Raw genomic sequence first — 21593 nt, 5'->3', positions numbered from 1 at the left:
TTTCGTTCTTTTCTTTGGACTTCTTCTCCTTTTTGAGTGATAGAAGGGGTATTTATTGGTGTGACGTTTAGCCCAAACCACCCCAGACACCACGGATGCGTCGAGCAAGTTGGATATCTTTCTGCATGATGGTCACGCGCTTGGCGTGAATCGCACAGAGGTTGGTGTCCTCGAAGAGATGTACAAGGAAAGCTTCGGCTGCTTCCTGAAGCGCTTGGATCGCATGCGACTGCCACCGCAGCTCGGCGCCAACTTCTGAAGGGAGGAGGTCAAGCGCGACCTCGCGGACCAGCCGAGCGAAAGGAAGCTTTTGGATAAGCAGATCGTACGAGCGCTGGTACTTGCGGATCTCCTTGAGAGCCACGGTTCCGGGCTTGTAGCGGCGTACACGTCCTTGTGGTGTGGGGTCACCAGCTGCGAGGATGTCAACTTCTCATTCTTCAAGAGAGAGCGGAGCAGAGTGAGATCTGAATTGAAGGTTGTGGGAGGAGGTACGCACGCTGAACATCGGACTCTCTGGGTGCCTTTCCAGCAGGCCTTTTCCCACCCCTAGTCGCTCCAGTGGATTTGCGCACTTTCTTGGCCGCCGGCGATGCCGTTGTAGCTGCTGTTGAGGAGCTTGCGGCAGCACGGTCGCCAGCTGTTGATTGTCGCGGCGCCGCCGTAACGCTCTTGCGACCGCGACCGCGACCGCCTGTCTTGGGGGGCATGTTGACTTCCTTAGCGCTTGGCGAGCAATTGGCCGGTTCGGTGTTCAAGACGAGAGGGGCGAAAGAGGGGTAGCTTTCTGGAGCTCCTTCGCACCGGGCGAGTCAATGACACTTGGGAGTTCGGTGGTGTAGAGTGGTGCGCGAGATCGTCCTCCGGCGGCCTGAGGCTTTGTATAATGAACTCTAGGTGCGATTGAGTGTCACGCTTGAGAAATAAGCTGCAAGGTGATAGCCGCGGAGGAGGGTTTGTCAGGGATGAATTTGCATGCGAGAGGGACCCATCCGGGAGGCCGAACGGACTATGAAGTGATGGAATCCCCAGCCATCCGAATTCCTGTCCGAACGCGTGCGAGGCGCGTCTTGGAGGCGTCGAAGCGCGCGGGAGTGACACGTGACATATGCGCTGGGGGGAGTGACAGGTGACACCTGAGGCCAAAAGGCCAGCTGGAGCTCGGCGATTACGGCGGAAGTAAACTGGCAATTATTTAGTTGGTGATTCGACATCATCCCCTTATCGATCATACTTGCCCGTCTTCTCGAGTTCTTAACCGCCAAAAGACAACTGTCTGCATCCTCGCTATTTCGCTTATCGCATCGTATCCGCCAACCGAATAGCCTCCCCTCGCTGAGTCTAATCGCAACGTTCGCAACTCTATCTATCTATCCTCGATCATGGCCGCCATCTGGGGTAACGGCGGGCAGGCTGGCCAGTTCCCGCTGGAGCAATGGTTCTATGAAATGCCCCCTGTGACTCGATGGTGGACAGCAGCCACCGTTGCCACTTCAGTATTGGTTCAATGTCACGTCCTCACCCCATTTCAGCTGTTTTATAGCTTTCGCGCAGTCTATGTCAAGTCTCAGGTGCGTCGCAGCTAGGCCTTCCGTCCACATGTATGAAGTAGACGAACAATGCGGCTAACCATCGCATAGTATTGGCGTCTATTAACGACCTTCCTATACTTCGGACCACTCAATCTCGACTTACTATTCCATGTGTTCTTCTTGCAGCGATACTCGCGCCTCTTGGAGGAATCATCGGGGCGATCGCCGGCCCACTTCTCGTGGCTTCTGTTCTACGCCATGGCCTCTCTTCTCGTCCTCTCGCCATTTCTCTCCCTTCCCTTTTTGGGCACGGCCCTCTCTTCCAGTCTGGTCTACATCTGGAGTCGTCGCAACCCGGAAACTCGCCTCAGCTTCCTGGGGATGCTGGTCTTCACCGCCCCATACCTCCCCTGGGTCCTGATGGCATTCAGCCTGGTCGTCCACGGCATCGTGCCTAAGGACGAAATCTGCGGCGTTGTCGTCGGCCACGTCTGGTACTTCTTCAATGACGTCTACCCTTCGCTTCACGGTGGCCACCGTCCTTTCGACCCCCCTATGTGGTGGGTGCGTCTGTTTGAGTCCGGGCCTGCAGAACGAGGCACCGACGCGGCCAACGTCAACGGGGACTTCGCCGCTGCTGCTGCACCCGAAGTTCGGTGAGCTATTTGCGTGCACCCGCTAGGCATTGTTACATAGCGATCTGAGAATCGTCCGCGCAATCGCCCTGGAAACGTCAGCCTATACGCATGTACTGCCGACAGCTCGCTCCAACATGTGCAGAGCATGAGAACATAATACTGTCGGGATATAAGCAAGGGCCACGGCGGCAAATCTGGCGAACTTCTTATCGTGTGGTTTGTCTTGTCTTGTCCAGGGAGAGTCATTTGATCTACCCCCACGCTGCCGTGGCTGGTTGCGCTCTGGCCTCTACCAGAAATATCACAAGGGTCATCAGGATCCCGAGCATCGACATCCGAGAGACAGAACAACAAACATATTCCGCCAACCAGTGAAGGAGTTGGAATCACTTGTGGGGAAGATGTGGAAGAAAGGAAGCAAGAAGTATCACGAAGGTCATAGCGGGCGCTCAACCTGCGAGTGTTAGTAATAGGCATCTCCGTAAGAGAGACAGACTAACTATCATGGCGATCAATCAGCTAGTAGTTCAATGAATATACCCAAACCATATTTCAAACCTGATAACAATTTACAGGAGGGGCAAGGGAGGTGGTTCGTGTGAACGCATGGACGCATGAGGCTGCCTCCTCCTATATGCAGTAGGAATACCGTAGTACCTAGCATTCCGATTACCTGAAAGGGAGGGAGGGAGCGAGGGGGGAAGAGCGGCCCACGTGTCGATCCAGGGTGTGCAAGCAAGCTCGAAGGTTGGGGTGAATTCTCCGCAATAATGTCTATCCTAATGTCGCTCTTCTTTTTTACTTTCTTAATCGCTGCTGCCTCTTCCCACTTTTAATCAATGCCATACAGACTTGTAGTTTGCTAGGATCTTGGACCCTGAACCATCCATCGGGTAGAGTATCGTATCATATGATTTAATCTATTTGGTTGATCTGGTCTATTCTTCTATCTATTACCCGTGTTATGTAGCACAGACGGTATAGTTACCATGGATTCAGGACTACTACTACTCAACTCAGCTCTGACGTTGATCAATAAGACAGAAAATGACGCTTTGGGCCGATCAAAGATAATACAGTCTTAATTCTCTCAGCATGAAGCCTCGCTATCTACTATACGGAGTACAGTGCGGGATTAAAGCATGCTCTGACCTCATCCCACTTACAGATCATCGGTTGAAAGTGGGGGGTGATAGACATGAACAAATCAACCACGGGGCAGGGGGCCTTGATGGTGCATATCCCCTACACAGTAGGCTGGGTTATTTACTTGTGTGTTTATTGGGTGAAAGGTCCGAAACGGTTCTGAATAGCAAGATAAGTAGGTAGGTAGGTCATTCACTAAATTTGGAGATGGTGGACGTTAGTAGTAGATGAGGGCTGGGCGAGGTCAGGCCTCTCGTCTGCCTGCGTGTAAGCATATTGGTGAGATGAAATGGGTGGTTTCTTTTGATGGACTCATGATTTGTTCTGTGTCTTTGTGAAACGTTAGTACTATTACTTTAGGTATTCTATTCTTAACAAATCAGTCAACATTTTGATTGGATTATGAAAGAGAAGAGGAAGATAGGAAGCCGAGTACGAGTACGCGGAAGCCCAAACAGGGGACAAACAGGGAACCACCGGGGCTCGTTTCTGGTCGGTTGAAACACACCACAAGAAACAGATAAATGTAGCACATAATTAACTCCTGCTGCCATCGACAAACCAGGATCTGGCACAAAGGTACATGCGATTCGACAACCGCGGGTCGTTGCCATGCATTCCATTCCCTACCTAGTCATTTTCTCCTCTTCCAGTGGACCTGAGCATGGAATGCCAGCCACTCAGTCAAGATCGGTTCCTTTCTTGCGCCAATCTGGATATGTTGAAAGGTCTGATTGGATGTGTCTCCTGGTAGCATGGATTAAGGCCCCCCTCTCTCCATGTGTGGATGTGGGTCCATGGGTTATTTTCTCTAACCGTCGAATTTTCCTTTTCTTTTTCTTTTTTTCTTTTTCCCTTCTTTATCTTTGGTTTGGAAAAGACTTGGCATTTCTCTGGGGAAGAAATCCAGATTGGTGGGTGTGGTTTGCTGGTCGGATAAAGTGTGAAACGGCCCCCAGTTTGGACGGATAGTGGCAAAGCATGGCTGCATGAGACTGATCTTAGTAGCCAGACCACTTTTGTACTATCTTGGAGTTGGAGGGTTCTGTGTCTGGCCCATTCTTTTCTCCCCGGGCTCTGTTTGAGCCATTTGCCCTTTCACATGGGAAGGTTGCGACGACCCCACGCCAAAAATACTTGTGCAGTATCCACCACTAACCCACTCCATAGCCCGCCTAATCTGTCAAATCTGATATCAGTGGAGCTCGGATGAATTTGCCAGCGAAGTGCCCACCAAGAAAAAAATCAGTGAGGATATACGGTGGTGCCTGTGGTGGTCGGCGGGTTAACCACCGACCGCCGATTCTCCGTCTCTCAGCAAACTCACTCGTACTCGTAAATCCGGCTCCAAGGGAACTTGGAAATGGAAATCCCGACCAGGGTCCATGGGGTGCAATCAATGGCTGTAACAAGCTCGGCGGGTAAAACGTTCTCCATCCATCCCAGTTGTTTCCAAACTATGCCTGTGTCCCAGCCACGAACCTCCGACACCAGATTGTGGCTGGACAGACACCCTAGGCAACTGAATTAATCCATTAATCCAGGTGGCGAGAGATCTCTCTTGTCCGTCTTACTCTCTTCTAAATATGGATCCTCGAACGAATAAACAAGCCTTTCTGGATGGATAAAGCGCTTCCCACTTCTGCCTGATCGCCTCGTTTCGATGCGAAGGAAGGAAGGATGGATGGATGGGCGGTGCTGGGCCCCGCTGTGATTACTCGCTCATTGCCGGGCACATCAGATATGATGTTATACATCGGCAAATGCCATTCAATCACAATCAATCGTCTTGCTCTGTTAGACGCCAAAGTTTGGGCTGAGCTGTGTGTTCCACCGAGCCTTGTCTGCAATCTACTGTGTGCTGTGTATTGGACCTGCCTTAATTGGTAATTGCCTGAAACATTGAGCAGTTACTGGCTAACAGTGTGGTAGGGCAAACTGACAGGAGGACAACTCGACTACTGTAAGTAGGTACGGACAGATCACATACTGCTAGCCACTTAATCCTGCGTAAGTGCACATGGTATATCTACAAATCACTACTTTGTAGATTACAGCTTGCATCATGTCCAATCACCGTTGCAATTGACGGCTGCCGCCGGCGTCACCACTAAACACACAGTGCATGGACTACATCTGGGAAGCAGCCAAACACTGGCGATAGGCTTACTTATGGAACCATTACCAATGAACTGATCTGGCCCTGTCACTTCAATGCCGTCGATGCTGCAGCTGCCGTGTCACACAAGGACAATTGTTTTTGTCGAGATGCAACCTGGAACTTTATGCACGGGCGGCTTCGACAGCAGCGCTCCGCGGTGTTAACAAAAGGTAGACATTCAAAAGTACGAAAGCAGACAGAAGTCAAGGAAAACCACACAGTAGTACAGAGTAGTTGAAACGGCAGTGGTTGTTGAGTCGTTGACACTTTGACTGCAGTACTGGGAACTACGGGTCAAGGGAGATATGGAGCATGGCCTGAAATTCTACGACGGAACTAGTACCTGTCTAGTTTGATGAATCCATGCGATCCAAGCCGACTATCACACTTTCCTGTAGTCCCTAGAACTGAACTTTTGGACGTAGCGTGCAGCGCTATGGATTTAGTCCAGCTAGTTACTCGCGAACAGAGGGTTTGTTTGGTTGTTCAACTTGCCCGTGTTCCCCAACAATTCTCAACAATCTTTTCCACAATACTTCCATACTATTATTGTTGTTGCTTTTTTGTCGGGAAATTTGCTTTTCCTTCTGCGTAGTCCGCATTGGCACAGTAATAGTCGCGACCGTTATTAGCTAGTTAGTTAGCTGGACGTGCAAAAACCATAAATTAGGCCAACTCCGTCATCATGGTGGAAGGCCGCGTCTTCTACCCTAAGTAATTGGCTCGCCGGTGCGAAAAAGAGCGCATCACCGATTGAGCGATACCGAGGAACTGAATTAGGCAACAAAGATTCTCACGATGCGGCAATGATGAGGGGACTGGGGAGGGAGGATCGAGTGGTGGCGTCTTCGATTCATGTTCCGAACCAACTAAAACGAATTTAACTTACTCTTTTCTGCCTGTGTACCAGATGCCACAGATCCATGGGAAAGAATGCCAGAAGCATATTGGGGGTGAAACCACCGAGGCCTGCGTAATCGCCCCTCAATGGTTTGGCGGAGGAGCCACTTTCTTACTAGCGACTAGTGACTTTGTGGTTAGTCTTCTTCTTATCTGTGAGGATATCCGTCTTTTTACTTTTTAATTATTGCTTTATTTGCTCTCCTCAATTACCTTTTTTTTTTTTTCTGCTTTCCCCCTCGCTTTCCTCGCCTAATTGGATTAGCGTGGATGGCTGTCGGCCAGTCATCGTCGGTTACATAAGCGGGTTTACCTTTCCCCGTGGCCCCGTGGGATTGCCAATGATGGCCCCACAGTCCGACTGGTTGCCAACCACTGGTTTATTTTGCAGTAATTAGTGGCCCGTCTTTAACGAGGCTACTAACCTAGAATGAACCGGAGAGCTATTGATTTGGGGGAGAGAGTTACTGTTTAACCGCCGGCCGAGTAGTGGCTCAGCCATTATCTTCAGGCTGGGACTCCCTTTCCAATCTCTCATTATTTCCCTTCCGGAAGAGTAGTAAGTTTATCTGTCAGCTGGAAGGATGGACCACGAGGTCCTAGGCGTCATCGATGAACATGGCTCAGAGGGGAAGATAATGGCAGTGCGAGATGATGATGAGATCACCAGGTGCTGATTCCGGAGTGAAAATAGAAACCACGTACTACTACTAGCTGGTAGCTGGATATACTTTGATGGCGGTGCAGTGTGTCATTGGCACTGCAGTGAGGAGGACCTATTTCTCTCTCTCCTCATGTACAGCAGTATTGTTCTGGATTTAACGAGGTCTTCTATAGCTATTTAATTTGATTACTATTTATTATTCAAATTAATTATAATATTAAATAGTAGTAAACTCCTCAACAAGTTACGAGTCTCCCCGACATGGCTAGTCCCAGTCGGCAAATGGGACTAACCAAACCAGGCATCGAGACGACTGAAAGAGTCTTAGTGGCGGAGGCTTAGCAACTGGCGCCAACCTAAAGCATCCACACCAGTATCTCCACTTTTCTTTGGCTTGGTGTCTCCCCACTGTTTTGCTCGCTCTGTCTCTCTCTCTCTCTGTTTGTGTCTGTCTCTCGGTCTCGCTTTCTTTCCCCCAGAGAGGAGGCGCCTTTCCTTAGTTTCTGCCCCCCCTTTAACCCGAAGCTGTGTCTCCTGGCGCTGATGACGGTCCATTCAGCACAATTCCGACCATTCAGGGCTCTCCGTAACCATGGGCCGTTGTTGACACTCGCCGCCCGCCTCCTCCCCTCTCCCTAACTCTCTCTCTCTTTCGCTCGCTCGCTGGCCTTCTCCGTTCTCTTTCCCAGTTCCCCAGGTACCCTCGCAAAGGGATTACTTTCTCGACGGCTACACTGCCCTCTTCCTCGTTCCCTACTCCTGCTAGTAGTACTTACTTACTAGTTGATGCCACGGCTTTGTTGCTAAGGCGTCGTTCGTTCCTTCCACACACGCACCCCTCAAGTACCTGGCTCTCTGCCTATCAACTTCCATTCCTTCATTCATTATTTTATAATTCTTTTTTCCCCTTCAGTTCCCTTTTTTTGTTTCCCACCCTTGCGACCCAAGTAAAATCACGCACTCCCTCTACTTAATTGTTTTTCAATCTTCTTGTCTGCTTTGGGTTACAATTACTTAAACAACGCCTCTGTGGCTTCCTCTTTTTGTCACTTTTCCCAATAAATTCCCTCCCCGCCCGTCCAGTCCAGCGCCATTGGGGCTTCCGATCAACCTCCCCTACTACTACTAGGCCATTCCACCACCACTACTACTGCTTAGTTCTATACTACTACTAAGTGGTCGTCTCTTGGTCCAAACTTTCTCTTTCACCCTTGCGCCGGTCCTTTCCTGGTTCAGTTACCTCGTTCGCGCTTTATACTCTTAGACTCAACAATCCGTCTGCAGAGTAAACTAAAAGCAGAAAAGGGGAAAAAAAAAGAGCCAACCAGCCAGTTCCACGGCCGTTCATTCCTTCAGTCAACCTTGACGACCCCAGGTCATTATCCCTCCGCGGACACTCGCGTTGCAATTGCCTAAACGTTGCCGGTGCACCCACTCCTGTCCTACGAGTCTATGTTGGTAGTACTGTGTTGAGCCTCGCATCTATTTTCCGCCGGTGTACTCTTATCGCACCATCCCCCCCAGGCCCTTCCCGTGGAAAAGAGCAGATACCGTTCGATTAGGTCTCAGTCCCTCACGGCCGTCTGCACCTTTCCTTTCTCTGTGACACGAATTTACGAATTGCGATAAATCAATCAGAGGATTAGTCCTTGCATCAGGATACGAATCCGCCTCACGTCTGTACACTTGCGCACTCCCCTATTGAGCAGGTGTCGTTCAGGGCCCCTGCACCCTCTTTCAATATGCGACGTGGACTTCTCATTTTCCTCATCGCGAATCTCATTATCGTCACATTCCTCGTGCGCAGCGTCTTTACACTACTCTCCCTGCTAGTGGAAGATGCTTCCGCCGACGCTATCCACCGCGCCGAGCTCCCCTCGCCAAACTCCAGTTTGATCGAGCAACGTCCTCAGATCATTCCCAAGATCATCCACCAGACATACAAGAACGAAACGATCCCGGAAGTGTGGAGGGAGGCTCAACAGAGCTGCATTGATTTGCACCCGGACTACGAATACATTGTATGTGCAGCCTGGTCGATGTACGACTGTCGTTCACATGAATACTCTTACTAACGCGCATTGAATTAGCTCTGGACCAACGAAAAGTCGCGCGAATTCATCGCCAACGAGTACCCCTGGTTCCTCGAGACGTTCGATGGTTACAAGTATCCCATCCAGCGTGCTGATTCGATCCGCTACTTTGTCCTCGCACACTACGGTGGCACCTACATTGACCTTGACGATGTGCGTATAGTCTATATTATATTAGTTGTGAAATTTTCTGACTGTATCTCAGGGATGCAACCGCCGGTTAGATCCTCTCCTCGCCTACCCTGCCTGGGTCCGTCGCACTGTTCCTACCGGTATCTCCAACGACGCCATGGGATCTGTTCCTCAGCACCCCTTCTTCCTGCGTACGATTGAGCTACTGCAGTCGTACGACCGCCATTGGCTCCTCCCGTACATCACGGTTATGTACTCGACTGGTCCACTGTTTTTGTCGGTGATCTGGAAGGAGTACATGCAGACCAACCCCAGCGAGTCTGGCCGTGTCCGCATCTTGATGCGCGATGAGTACAACCGGTACTCGTGGAGCTTCTTCACGCACCACGTGGGCAACAGCTGGCACGGCAAGGATGCCCGCTTGATCTTCTGGATGGGCCAGCACTGGGTGTTCCTTACCGTGTGCGGTTTCTTCCTCGCTGCCGTTGTTGGCTTCGCCCTCTGGTGGTTGTATGCGCGCATCATGCTGTTGGGATCGAAGTACCGTTACCGCTACTCGAAGATTCCTTCCTTTGTTTCGAGTTCCCGTCTGTCTTCGCCGACAAGGATGGGGCGGCGCATGATGCCTACCCTTCTTCGTCGCGTCAGCTTCAAGGAGGACGAAGAGGCTGCCGGCGTTACTGAAACGTCGTACGAACTCTACAGCAGACGCGATTAAGCGTCGCCCTTTGTATCATGTTTTGTGTGCCTTTCAGCCTTCCAGCGCCCTGACACTTCTCCACCTGGCCGTTGTTCATCGTGCCCGTGGAGTAGCCGCTCAGGTGTGTTTTATATCATCCGCTCAGGGAGTTGTATTTGATTTCTGGGGTGCATGTACGGAGTTTCGGGTATGGATTAACAGCAGTGCTTCTCTTGAAGCACATGACGGCTTGTACATGTTTTGGCAAGATTCTTTGATCTGTGCGAGGCAACCTGCTAGGCAGCGCGCTCGCCTTGTATCTGTCTTTTCTTGGATGTCCGGATTTACCTTTCTTTTCTTTTTCTTTGACCTTCTCTTCTTGAAACCACAGTTGTTCCTTTCGCACCTGTCTGTTTACACCTTACATCTTTTACTGTTACTACATAGACTTGCTTTCGATTTTGGGTAGACGGAACCGAATTATCAGCTCAGACGCCTGGAGCTAGCTGGACGGCAAAATAAAACTAATATGTGATTATCTCGACACTACTGTGTTAACTCCTTGATTATGTAATATTATGTTTCATGCTTCGTGAGGCTAACTCCAACCATCAACACGTCTAACGACAAATGCAGGCCCTGAAGAACGAGGCTTCAAAAGGCAGTCTGCAGATCATATTTCGACACGACCAATCAAGGTGTCTGGTGGTCGGATAAGCACAACTGGTCATGGAGAAGATTTACGACGGGCGTTTCACATTTGCCGGAGGTTCGCCAGGATCCAATCGCCGTCAATATCAGCACAAGGAGGCATGATACATGATACATTTGGGCAGAGGCATCTCTGGCAATCTCCGGACATGCCAACGCAGTGTCGTCAGATGCAACAAAAGTCCAACCAACAGGTGGCAACGGGCCAGGCTATGTGGGATGCCTCTGGCTGATGAAGGACCCTCCAGACCCTGATCCACCCTCAGGAATGCGGAGTCGATCAGGCATGCTGGGTCAACAATGACATGCTCTGAAAGACATATAAAGGGGCTGTCCCTGTCGATGATTCTTGTTCTTAGGTACTTGTGCAGGCTCACGGTGTCTTTTGTTCTTAACAGTCTTGTCCTTTGTCCTACTTCACTAGGGGTCTCAGCAACATGAAGTCAACATCAATCTTGAGCAGCATGTGCATCATGCCCCTGCTGGCATATGCATCTCCGGCCGGCCGGATCCTCGCCCGAGATACTTCCTCCCTCACCGTGGCGCAGCTCGAGGCTATTGCTCCTACGTCCAATACATGCGATAATCCACCTGCAGCCGGGGAATGCGCTACTGCGGAGCAAGCAGTCCCGCATATCACCAAGTCTTTTGACACTTATGGCGTGACGTCTCGCGCCGAGCAAGCAGCCGTGATTGCACTCATGGCATTTGAAAGCGGCGATTTCAAGTACAACAAGAATCACTTCCCCGGTGTTCCGGGACAGGGCAGTACGTACACCCACCTTCATTTTCTGCCTGCCATGCCAGATAGAGAGATAGATGCTAATGATGGTATACAGCACGAAACATGCAATCGCCCTCTTACAACGCCGAATACGCGGCTTCTATCCCCGCGCTCGCGAACCAACTCCCCAGCGTATCCGGAGACGTGACGGGGGTGCTGAACCTCTTGCTCTCAAACGAAGACTACGACTTTGGCTCCGGTGCGTGGTTCCTGACTACGCAATGCTCGGCTAGTGTGCGGTCCCAGCTGCAGTCAGGGTCCGAGGCAGGCTGGGCAGCATACATCACCAACTGCGTCGGGACCAATGCCAACGACGATAGGAAGGCATACTGGACGCGGGCGACACAAGCCCTGGGTGTATCTACCTGACCTTCCACCTACTCATACAACATCACACATAGTGTATAAATAGTATACTATATGCATCCCATTCAAACCGACTGTAGTCAAACCAAACACCATAAGCATCATACCATCCATCTACACATAAAATATTTAAAGAACCCCCTTCGTACTAACCACATCCCCGGCGCCAACCTCCCCCTCCACCCGTCTCGTACAAGCCGTCCGAATCGCCACCGCCAACGCCTTAAACGCACTCTCCGCCCGATGATGATCATTATCACCATACGTGCACCCCACATGCAGCGTCACTCCCGCGGCCTGCGCAAAACTCTGCAATCCATGCGTAATCATCTCCGTACTCAAATCCCCAATCTTCTCCCTCCGGAACCCAATGTTAATCACCGCCCACGGCCGACTCGACAGATCAATCACCGCCCACGACAACGCCTCGTCCAGCGGCGCATCGCCCCGTCCAAATCGCGCTAGCGATTGTCTTGCCCCGAGTGCTTCGGTGAATGCGCTGCCTAGAGCGAGGAATGTATCTTCCGTTGTGTGGTGGTCGTCGACTATACCAAACCCCCATATTAGCATATACATCCCCAGATAGATAATACACAGAAGATAGTGGGTGAGAACATACTAAAAAGATCCCCCTTAGCCCTCACAGCCAAACTCCACCCGCCATGCTTCGCCAACGCATGCAACATATGATCCAGGAATCCGATCCCCGTGTTAATGGTGATTTGCTGCGTCGGGGTGAATTGTGTGGCGTGCGGTGAGGCTTTGTTTGGGATAATCCCCTTCTTGCTTGCCTCGGCTTCGGCGGGGTCTGAGGGCGCCGGGAAGTGAGTGCATGGTTCGTAGGGGGGCAGGATGCCTCCGTCTAGCGAGAGGGAGATTTGGATCTTGGTTTCGTTGGTTATCCGGGTGATGGATGCGGTGCGGGGGGGGAGGGGGGGCATTTTGATGTTGATTGATATTCTCGTTTGGGGGATGAGGGGGTGGGTATATGTAGTGTGTGGTGAGTGTGATTCTGGGTGAATTGGGGTTAATTGAGTAAAGTAAGTAGGTAGTAGAGTTGTAGAGAGTGGAGGAGGATAGTTGGTAATCTCTTCCGCTGATTGATCAAGATTCTTTTTTGCCAAACTGCGGTTTCGGACCCGCGGAGGCAGTTATCGGTATTTGGTTTACTAATTTACAGTACGGTGTGGTTCTCGGCATTTCGTTGACCCGAGTCGTATGGGTTGAATGGTTGGTTGTGCGTCATTGGTTTGCAGAACTGCCATGCGCCTGTCTGTCTGTCTGTCTTTTGTCCGCTGTGCATGCATTAACTACTCTCTTCTTTTCTTTTATTCTATTCTATATCTACGGAGTAGCATACATCATGCCTCCCCCCTCGGATCAACGTCATAATGTCGACCCCCCGGAGGAGATCACCTCCGAGGCCGTTCGCGGCTTCTTGACTGGTGCTTTTCGGGTATGTCTGTTCTTTTACTTCTATAGGGTTGCTCCCACTTTATCTTGAGTGGGAGCCGCCCGGTGTATCTGGGGGCATGGTATTGACAGAATAGTTCGGCTCGGTCTCCATCCTGGCGCATATGATCATGATCCTCCCTCATCCTTTCAAGTTCTCGTCGCCCTCGTCTGCCCCTGTCCCATCGCAGTCCCCGTCGCAACCTCCGCCTAAGCAATCGCCCTTTTCGAAAGAGTTCATCCGCTCGCGACTCTTCTATCGCCCGTTAGAGGGCTTCTCCGAGTGGCTGTCCCCCGCTTCGAAGATCTACCGCGGCTTGACGCCCCAATTCAAAGTGTTTCTCCATATCGGGGCCATGACGCTGGGTGGATGTATCTGGGCGGAGCGCCGAGTCGATGAATACATTAAGTATATTCGCAAGGTCAAACGGCTCGAAAAACTACAAGCGGAGAGAGCCGCGCGGGGACTGGAGTAAGCAAAGCGGTAGTCTAGGCATAGATGGGATGCCGACAAGGTTGAATTCCGGAGTGAGGATTTATAGTTCCAACATCAAACAACGGACCCAGTTGTCTCATGTCATTCTTAATGTCAGTGGTTTGTGAGAGGCAAAATTACCGGGAAGCTGTCGGTCGGGGCTTTGTCTCGCTTTGCTAAAAGTATGTCCTGTCCGGAGAGGCTGAGTCCATTTCTTTCTCCCTCAGGATTCTACCCGGCTAGCTCGGGCGTCTGAGGTTCTCCACTGATCTCAACCCCCGTGTTTGAAGGGTTCAGGCGAAACACGACGATGGCCCAGTCTGGAACGTACTGGATACCCTTCGGGCCAGGTTCGGGTTGTGGACAAGCCCGTTCGAGGGGGGTGGAGGGGGGAGGGTTTGGCTAGGAGTAGTAGTAGCTAGCTAGTTAGCTAGTAGTAGCCTAGCAAAGTCCAGAAGCGATGCTGCAGCAGTCTCCGAACGGCCGCGGTGGGGATACGGGAGGATCTCCAGATTGGTGAATCGGCCGCTTGTGTACACCAGTAGATCTCTAATTAAAATGACGACCGATTTCAGGGGCAGTTGATCCAGTTGACAGGGTGGTATCTGTTTCTGAAGAACTAGAACATTGCGCCCTTTATCTCTTTTACCGTTCTGTCGTCTTTCCCCCCTCATATTGTTCTAGGGTGTAGGGTCGGTCCTAGAGTCCTAGGGAGGAACAAGGGGGTCTAGATCATGTGGTGGGAAGAGGGGGAATAGATGCAAACAGACAGACTGGTTGGGAGCAATGTGCACACCACACCGTAAAATGAAGAATGAACAAGAAAAAGAAAATATGAACCCAAATGCAGGCGACCTCCCAATCGGTTGATCACCCCGAAGTTCATTTTACCCAGCTGTCAGTCAGTCATGGTGGCAGCGCTCCAGACCGTGGCCAACTGGAGCTACTCCGTAGTTACTAAGTCATCTCGCAGCATTCTAGCTAGCTGGTTAGACAGGGCGAGAGAAGGATACAAGTGGAGCTCGAGCTCTGAAGCAGGAGAGAGAAAGCGAATAGGTGTGAGCGAGAGAGAAAGGCGGCCAGTCCTGCATGGGTTTACGCGGCTGGAGATCGGCTTCTCGAACGCGTTTCAATCCACCGGCGATCGGCTTCATAAGAGCTCCATCTGGGGAGGGGGCAAAATGGTGGGACAGGGAAATGAGTATCAAAGACAGTTTAGTTGAGTGGATTAGTGAGTTATTAAGTAGTTTAGTGATTGGAGTCGAAGAGAGGAGAGAGGGCTGATTAGTGTCGTTCTGAAGTAATCAGTATTTGCCATTCGTTCTCTTAATAGAGTACTCTCTCTGTATGGAGTAGTGAGATGCAAGACAAGCAATCCCAGAGAGGCGGACGGGTGAGGCGGCGGTTTAGTTGGCGGCTGCTTCTATAATAAACCAGCCAGTGGGATGAAGTGGAAGGAGAAGTAAAGTTATTACATACGCTCTCTTCATCCTGCGCATCCTTGTGGTGCATCCTGGTAGTTCATTTGATCTTCGTTAGATATCTTAGGAAGTAGCCAGGTAGATACTCCGTAGTGATTGTGTAGGTAGTAAAGAGAGAGAGGAAAAAAGAGAAATCACCTCCAAGAAAAAGTATCTACTGCATTCGGCGAGCTTGGGATGATCGGCTTTCCGGAGAGAGTAACTGGAGGGTGAGAAGTAACTAAACTCTCTTTCCTCCCTCGCCTCGTCATGTCAATCCATCCACATTGAGCTCATCATTTATTTTATTTTATTTTATTTTCATGGTGTTGTGTTTCGTTGTGCTGTTGCATTGCCACCTTTCCTTCATCTGTCTGCTCCCTTCTGTCATTCTTCTCTTTTGTCTCCATATTGCCTCTCCATCCATCTCCATCCATCTCCATCTGCCCCCCTGATCCGTCATTTCCCTCGTCCCTTTAGTCTCTATTCCCCACTCTTTTCTCTCTTCTTCCTCTTCCTCCTCCCATCTTCCCTCCCATCTTTCTTCCCTCCCTCCCTCCCTCCCTCCCTCCCTCTCTCTCTTTTTAGGGAATTGTAAATTGGACCATCCTCTCCTCCTAATTAGTCAACTAGTTTGTACTCATTCAGTCTCTACACTTCTTCTTCTTTTTGTCATCAGTGACACAGTCATCGGAATTCCCGATTTATTATTATTATTATTTTCAGCGAGATCCGAAGAAGCTCCGGGCGCTGACATCATAAACCCAAAAAGACGCGCTGCAAGTTAGTCTACTTAGTTCACTATTAAGTTCCTGAGCTCATTTTTCTCCGGATTGCCTGCCGTTCAGGAACTGGTTCGATCCAATCTTTTCACCTCACTGGATCCGCTTAAACAATCGCTTTCTTTGGGTCGCTGAGACGTTGACGTTGTAAACACGACAGGGAAGAATAGAAGGGACAGAAAGAAAGAAAGGCAAAGATAAGCAGCCAATATCCATCTTGTGCGCCTCGTCCGCATTCGTCTACTTTTACTCTGTCTCTCCCTCTCGTGTCTTCCCCTTTCCGGTGTTCTGGTGGTGAGGTTGTTGCGTTGTCTCGCCCATTGACACGGCCTAGACTGTAACCTTTTCTTACGTCCCTGGTTGCCCCGGAGTGTGCTTGGACGTTCTTTCTTCCTTCCCCCCCCCCATTTCTCCTCTTCCGTGCATCTCAATCGCCATCGCATTGGTGTTGCTGCAATTTCGTACTTTTTTATTGACGTCCTCCGCTCACTCGCTCGCTACTATCGGTCTCAAATCTCAACCCACCCCATTCTTTTCCTTCCTCTCTCTCCTCCCTCCTCCGTATTCTTTAAGCTCTTCTTCTTGTCCATTGTATATCTGGTTATACTCTCTCTCTCTCTTCTTCTTTTCTACTTTAGTTACGAATTATCCTAAGATTGTCTCTTGTCGCCTTTTATTTCATCGATTGTCTCATCTGGTATCGAGACTTTTCCTTGGTCTTCTTTTGCTTCCCACTTCCACCCTCTCTCTCTTTTTCTCTCTCTTTCCAAGCGCCCAATCTCAAATCGCGCCATTTTCTCTCTTCTCCTCCCCCCCGCCGTCTCTGTTGACTTCTTTTCCCTTCTTTTCCACCTTCCATTGCCACGTCAAATCGTGCCGCTTTCCTGCGCGTCCATCTTGATTCTTCACCTCCTATCGATGGCAGCTGGCCCGACTGCTGTATGTTCCACCTGCCTTCCCTCCCCCTCTTCCCTTCCACAGCTCCTCATTTGTGCTCCTTCGCCCTGCTCCACCCCTCTAGTTCACTAGTCACCACCGGGGTCTCAATCTCCTAGGCTAGGCCTGCAGCCATGTCTATCCATCCTTATCGTCCCATCATGCTCCTCCTCGTCCCCCAATGTTCGGTGACCTTGTTTTTTTCTTACGGGTTTTCTTCCTTTTAGTGACCTACCCCCCCGCGACCTCGGCCTCCTCGATGTGGCACTTCGTCCTCGACTTCCAATTTGCTCCTGCTCCTCTCGCCCTCTAGCGTTCTCGACCCTTCCCTGTCCTGTCTTCTCCGCCCTCCTGCTTCCCCCCCGTCATGGCCGAGAGTCTGGGGAAGAAAGAGCGGAGAAAGAGCCTGAGCGTCTTCAGCCCATCAATGACTACCTCTTCCCTTCCCGCCCCTGCCGCTCATGAACGGTCGCCCTCCGATGATGCCCAGGTTCTGAAGAAGAAATCGCGCCGTAACTCGGGTTTCTTTGGGGTCCGGCACCCCAGTCCCCCGAGAGCCACGCCCACCCGTGGCTTACGTCGTCCCGGCACCGCCGATTCGGAGTCGGCCACCTACGTGACCGCGCTGCCTACCGTGGCGCTCGAGGGCCCTCGCAGCCGCCGGAAATCCCTACAGAAACGACGAACCTCCGTGTTTGGTTCCCTTCGGTCGCTACATTCCCAAGAAGATGACGACCGGTCGCTGGGCCGCTCCAAAGGCTCGTCCCTGGACGAGGACCCTCCCGAGCTGCGACAAGGCATTGGCTCCATCATCCTGCACCATGGAGAGATCTCCATCACCGGGGGCATGTGGCGCAAGAAGAGCCATTACCTGGTCCTGACCGACACGCATCTCGTCCGGTTCAAGAACCAGAGCAAAGCCGCCGATATGTTTCCCTCGATCCCGGCTTCCTTCACCTCCCGCTCAGTGGCGGCCAACCGCCAGTCCGTCGCCTCCATCAGTTCCCTGCAGGACCCTCAGCTGGCCGCGGCGAGCGAGTCCATTTCCGGCATTGCCTTGAACAGCATCATTGCGGTCTACATGTTGGACGATGGCCGACCGTCGTCAACGGTGGAGGTGGCCTATGTGGATGAACGGGCTCAAAAAGCAACCTTCATCCAGATGCAGACCCCCGACTTCCAGGAACTGAATCTGTGGATGGTGGGCATACGCTCCGCGGCGGAATTGATCCGCGGAGCCGACCCGCTGGTCTTCGATCAGAAGACGGCGGATTGCGTGGTCCGCATGCTCGAGTATGAGCGGGACTATGATCCAGAGACCTTTCGAATGTTCCGGGTCATCCAGATGGCGTCCAGCAAGTCTCCTGCACGGGCATCATCTGAAGATCTCACCAAGCTGTCACCGACGGGCTGTTATCTCGCCCTTGGGTCGCACAAGCTCCACTTGATCCCGTTGCACAAGATCTCCAGCCGCAGCTCCGTGGTATCCTTGAGTGACCTGGATGCGGCAACCTCTTTCGGACTGATGAACCTGACCTGTCTCTCCATGGAATGGGGCGACGATAGCCTGCATCTCACGTTCCGTGTGCCAACGCGGAAACCGTTCTCGGTCTTCCTCGCGTCCGTGCATTCCGTGGAGATTGCCTTTTGGATTCGACAACAGACCGAGTTCCTACGTCCCTTGTGGATCAAACAACCGTATGACTTCATCGTCCCTCGGGACCTGGACAATGAGAGCAACTTCCCTCCGGTGAGCTTGGACGAGGATTACGGTTGCTTCGACCGGACATTGGTCGCCTACTCGGCTAGCTACGACATCGACACTTCCAACATCCGATATACCATTGATGTGCAATGCGATGACGCCCCGTGTTTCAGGCTCCTGCCGCCCGCCTCCGCTCGGCAGAAGAAGTATACCGCTCTAGAGCTGATCGCCGTCCTGCGAGCACTGCGATACAACGAGTCCTTCCGGTCTATATCGTTTAGTGGTGTCAGCCTGGATGTTCTGCAAGGCCTACGCGATATCTATGGCCCGGATAAAGACGCCCTGCTGAGTCGTGCCGGGGCGCCGATCCATATCCCCGGTCAGGAGAACCTATCGGTGTTGTCCCAGGAAGTGCGTGCGTTGACTCTGAAGAGCAAGTGGCTCCGACGTCTGGACTTCTCCTATACTCTGAGCCGCATTCCGAAGTCGGATAGTGAAAGTCACGATCCAGGATGTGGAATCCCTGAAGCCATTTTCCCCATTTGCCGACGAGAGCTGACGAGTGTTGACTGGGTGGTGTTGAACGGTATCAAGCTGGGCGATTCGGATCTCGACTACCTTGTGGATGCCTCGTCTCAACGGTCCAGTCACATGCGAGCATTGGAAGTGGGCAACTGTGGCTTGTCAGTTCACGATCTTGACCTTCTCCTGTCCACGGTCGTCGCCCAGTCCTCGACTCTGGAGGCGATGAACATCTCGGGTGTTCAAGGTCGCCTCAGCCCCGACATACTCCAGCAGTACCTCGGCTATTTCAGTCAGATCAAGACGCTCGACTTGTCTCGTATCTCTCGCACATCGGGCACAGAGCCTCTCCTCACTTCCGAGACGTTGTTCAACTGGCGCCTGGAGGAACTCTCGCTGAGCCGGACCCTCGTGAACCGCGAGACCGTCGATGCCATAGCCACATACCTGGCCAGTGATCGATCTCGGGGCCTGCGCGTGCTTCGCCTGGACCAGTGTGGACTCAGCGGTCAAGACGTCGCCATCTTCCTGCATTCCATGACAGCCAATGGGTTTCCTCGCGATTTGCATCTTCATGTCAATGAGAACCGACTTGACCAAGGCTGCTCGTACCTCTTCAAAGCCATTGCACAAAACAAGACGCCAACTCATATGTCAATGAGGATGATTGACTTCAAGAAGGAGGAACAATTCCAGCAGCTGGTGGAGGCCTTGCGAAAGAACCGGACCCTAAAATGTCTAGACATCTCCAAGGCTTCTCTTCCGTATGATGCTGGCCCTGAGACGTGCAAGGCGCTCCAGCTAATGTTCGAGGAGAACGAGACGCTTGAAGATTTGGATATCAGTGGCGAAAGCGCTCATTTGGATGTCGCTCGGTTTGGAATTGGTCTGAATCTGGCCCTGACAGGTCTGAAAAAGAACAAGTCCTTGCGAATCCTGAGGATCGAGCATCAGAAACTGGGTTTGCAGGGTGCAAACACCCTGGCCTCGGTGCTGGAAGACAATGAATGTCTACGTGAAGTATACTGTGAGAACAATGACATCAACTTACAGTCGTTCACGGTCCTGGTGAATGGACTGCAGCGGAACAGATCCCTATTGAGTCTGTCATTTATGGATCGTGACCGCGTCCAGTCGCTCGAGCGGGTCCGGCGTGAGATCCGGAACGTGAAGCGGGATGCAAGCCTGGCGCAGAGCTCGGCAACCAGCTCTATTCGCCGTTCGTTACATGCCGCCATGAATGGAAAGACGAGCAGCAAGTCATCAAAACAGCAGCATACGTCTGGTCACCGCTCCGGTGCCTCAGTAGCCTCGAGCCTTAGTGCTACTGCCGAGACCTCACCCCTCTTGCAGCAAGACGTGGAGGTTATTCTTCAGTCGTTGAGCCGGAAATGGGATGGTGAGGTTGCTCGTCTTCGTCGATATCTGTATCGAAACTACAACTTGGCTCACGGTATCGAAGATGATATGGCCGGGTTGGACGATGACACTTCGAGCGACGGACGCCCCACGACAGCCGGCAGCCTTGGGTTGATGCTGGACCATTTGAAACTAGACGTGTCAGTGTCAGAAGCTGAAATTCAGCCACCACCGGAGCTTCCCGTGCAGTTGCCGCCGGAGATCGAGCCCACGAGCCCGAAAGACCATTTGGATATGTTCAAGGGACTTGATGCTGAGAGTAGTCTGGTTGCTGAGCTCCGGCAACGCCCGCAGACGGCTCCTTTCTCAGTCCCAGGCTATGCTCCTCACATGCTACCACCAGAGTATGCTGGCTCCAGCACATCGTCTTCCCGTCTGGCAGTGCCTGTGCCTCCTATACCATCTACGGTCAGCAAGTCCAGCAGCGTCCGCAGTGCCCGCAGTTCCAGTACGGTCTCCACCAGTACTCGGGCTAGTGCGCGGAGTACGTACGGAACAGCCTCATCGACGCTGCGCGGCTTTCTCAGTGGCAGCGCCTCGAAAGAACGCAAGAAGCTGGAGAAGATGAGATCTGGCGCTGTGTGTGTTTCATCAGACCGACCTCCGAAGCTGGAGTGGGCGCCTCCTCCCCTTGACCTGGGGAAGTTCGAGTGATGCCCCGCTAAGGAGCCGTTCGTTCTTCGCTCAAACATGATTAATGAATCAAATCACGATACCTTGCAAGCCCATTTTCGCTAGTCGAAAATATGCCTCGTGTTTTAGGCCGTCACCGTTCGGCTCTCCATCTACATCCATCCCTTTCCTCTTTTCCTTTCCCTCCATCTCCTTACCGAAGCACCGATTCCCCACGCAGTGGACGACGCCGGTATCCATTCCTCTCCTGCCTCTCAGAAAGGGCATCGATCCTTGACCATCCGTTGTTTCCTTTACCTCTTCTCTTTCCTCTTCTCTTTCAATCTCGGTTCTGTGTCCTCTCTCGCCAGCTGGTACTCAGAATTCTGGCGTGTCCACCGGACACATACCACCTCTTTCGTGT

At 51.8% G+C, this 21593-nt stretch overlaps 7 protein-coding genes across 7 annotated transcripts; 5 read left to right on the top strand and 2 right to left on the bottom strand.

Annotated features, from left to right (window-relative positions):
• Window positions 1-67: 67 nt before the first annotated feature.
• AtWU_01961 (histone H3 family protein) lies at window positions 68-710 on the bottom strand (the record flags this gene model as incomplete). Its single annotated transcript, XM_035497075.1, has 2 exons — window positions 68-414; window positions 500-710. 2 exons carry the CDS (start codon window positions 708-710, stop codon window positions 68-70), a joined length of 558 nt encoding a protein of 185 aa, XP_035352968.1.
• Window positions 711-1382: 672 nt separating this feature from the next.
• Window positions 1383-2192, top strand: derA (putative ER-associated proteolytic system protein Der1; the record flags this gene model as incomplete). Its single annotated transcript, XM_035497074.1, has 2 exons — window positions 1383-1571; window positions 1641-2192. 2 exons carry the CDS (start codon window positions 1383-1385, stop codon window positions 2190-2192), a joined length of 741 nt encoding a protein of 246 aa, XP_035352967.1.
• Window positions 2193-8783: 6591 nt separating this feature from the next.
• On the top strand, window positions 8784-9984 carry AtWU_01959 (glycosyltransferase family 32 protein; the record flags this gene model as incomplete). Its single annotated transcript, XM_035497073.1, has 3 exons — window positions 8784-9062; window positions 9132-9287; window positions 9340-9984. The coding sequence occupies 3 exons, from the start codon at window positions 8784-8786 to the stop codon at window positions 9982-9984; spliced, it is 1080 nt and encodes a 359-aa protein (XP_035352966.1).
• A 1109-nt stretch (window positions 9985-11093) lies between these two features.
• On the top strand, window positions 11094-11809 carry AtWU_01958 (uncharacterized protein; the record flags this gene model as incomplete). The annotated part of the gene is made up of 2 exons (XM_035497072.1): window positions 11094-11424; window positions 11496-11809. 2 exons carry the CDS (start codon window positions 11094-11096, stop codon window positions 11807-11809), a joined length of 645 nt encoding a protein of 214 aa, XP_035352965.1.
• A 126-nt stretch (window positions 11810-11935) lies between these two features.
• his3 (imidazoleglycerol-phosphate dehydratase HIS3) lies at window positions 11936-12747 on the bottom strand (the record flags this gene model as incomplete). Its single annotated transcript, XM_035497071.1, has 2 exons — window positions 11936-12351; window positions 12426-12747. The coding sequence occupies 2 exons, from the start codon at window positions 12745-12747 to the stop codon at window positions 11936-11938; spliced, it is 738 nt and encodes a 245-aa protein (XP_035352964.1).
• Window positions 12748-13169: 422 nt separating this feature from the next.
• Window positions 13170-13734, top strand: AtWU_01956 (uncharacterized protein; the record flags this gene model as incomplete). The annotated part of the gene is made up of 2 exons (XM_035497070.1): window positions 13170-13262; window positions 13357-13734. 2 exons carry the CDS (start codon window positions 13170-13172, stop codon window positions 13732-13734), a joined length of 471 nt encoding a protein of 156 aa, XP_035352963.1.
• A 3544-nt stretch (window positions 13735-17278) lies between these two features.
• AtWU_01955 (uncharacterized protein) lies at window positions 17279-21211 on the top strand (the record flags this gene model as incomplete). Its single annotated transcript, XM_035497069.1, has 1 exon — window positions 17279-21211. The coding sequence occupies one exon, from the start codon at window positions 17279-17281 to the stop codon at window positions 21209-21211; it is 3933 nt and encodes a 1310-aa protein (XP_035352962.1).
• Between the last annotated feature and the right edge of the window lie 382 nt (window positions 21212-21593).

The sequence above is a fragment of the Aspergillus tubingensis genome (assembly GCF_013340325.1).
Source record: "Aspergillus tubingensis WU-2223L DNA, scaffold_3, whole genome shotgun sequence".
In the NCBI taxonomy this organism is placed as follows: Eukaryota; Fungi; Ascomycota; class Eurotiomycetes; order Eurotiales; family Aspergillaceae; genus Aspergillus; species Aspergillus tubingensis.
Note: the sequence above shows the minus strand (reverse complement) of the source record. Positions and strands in the feature narration are given on the sequence as shown.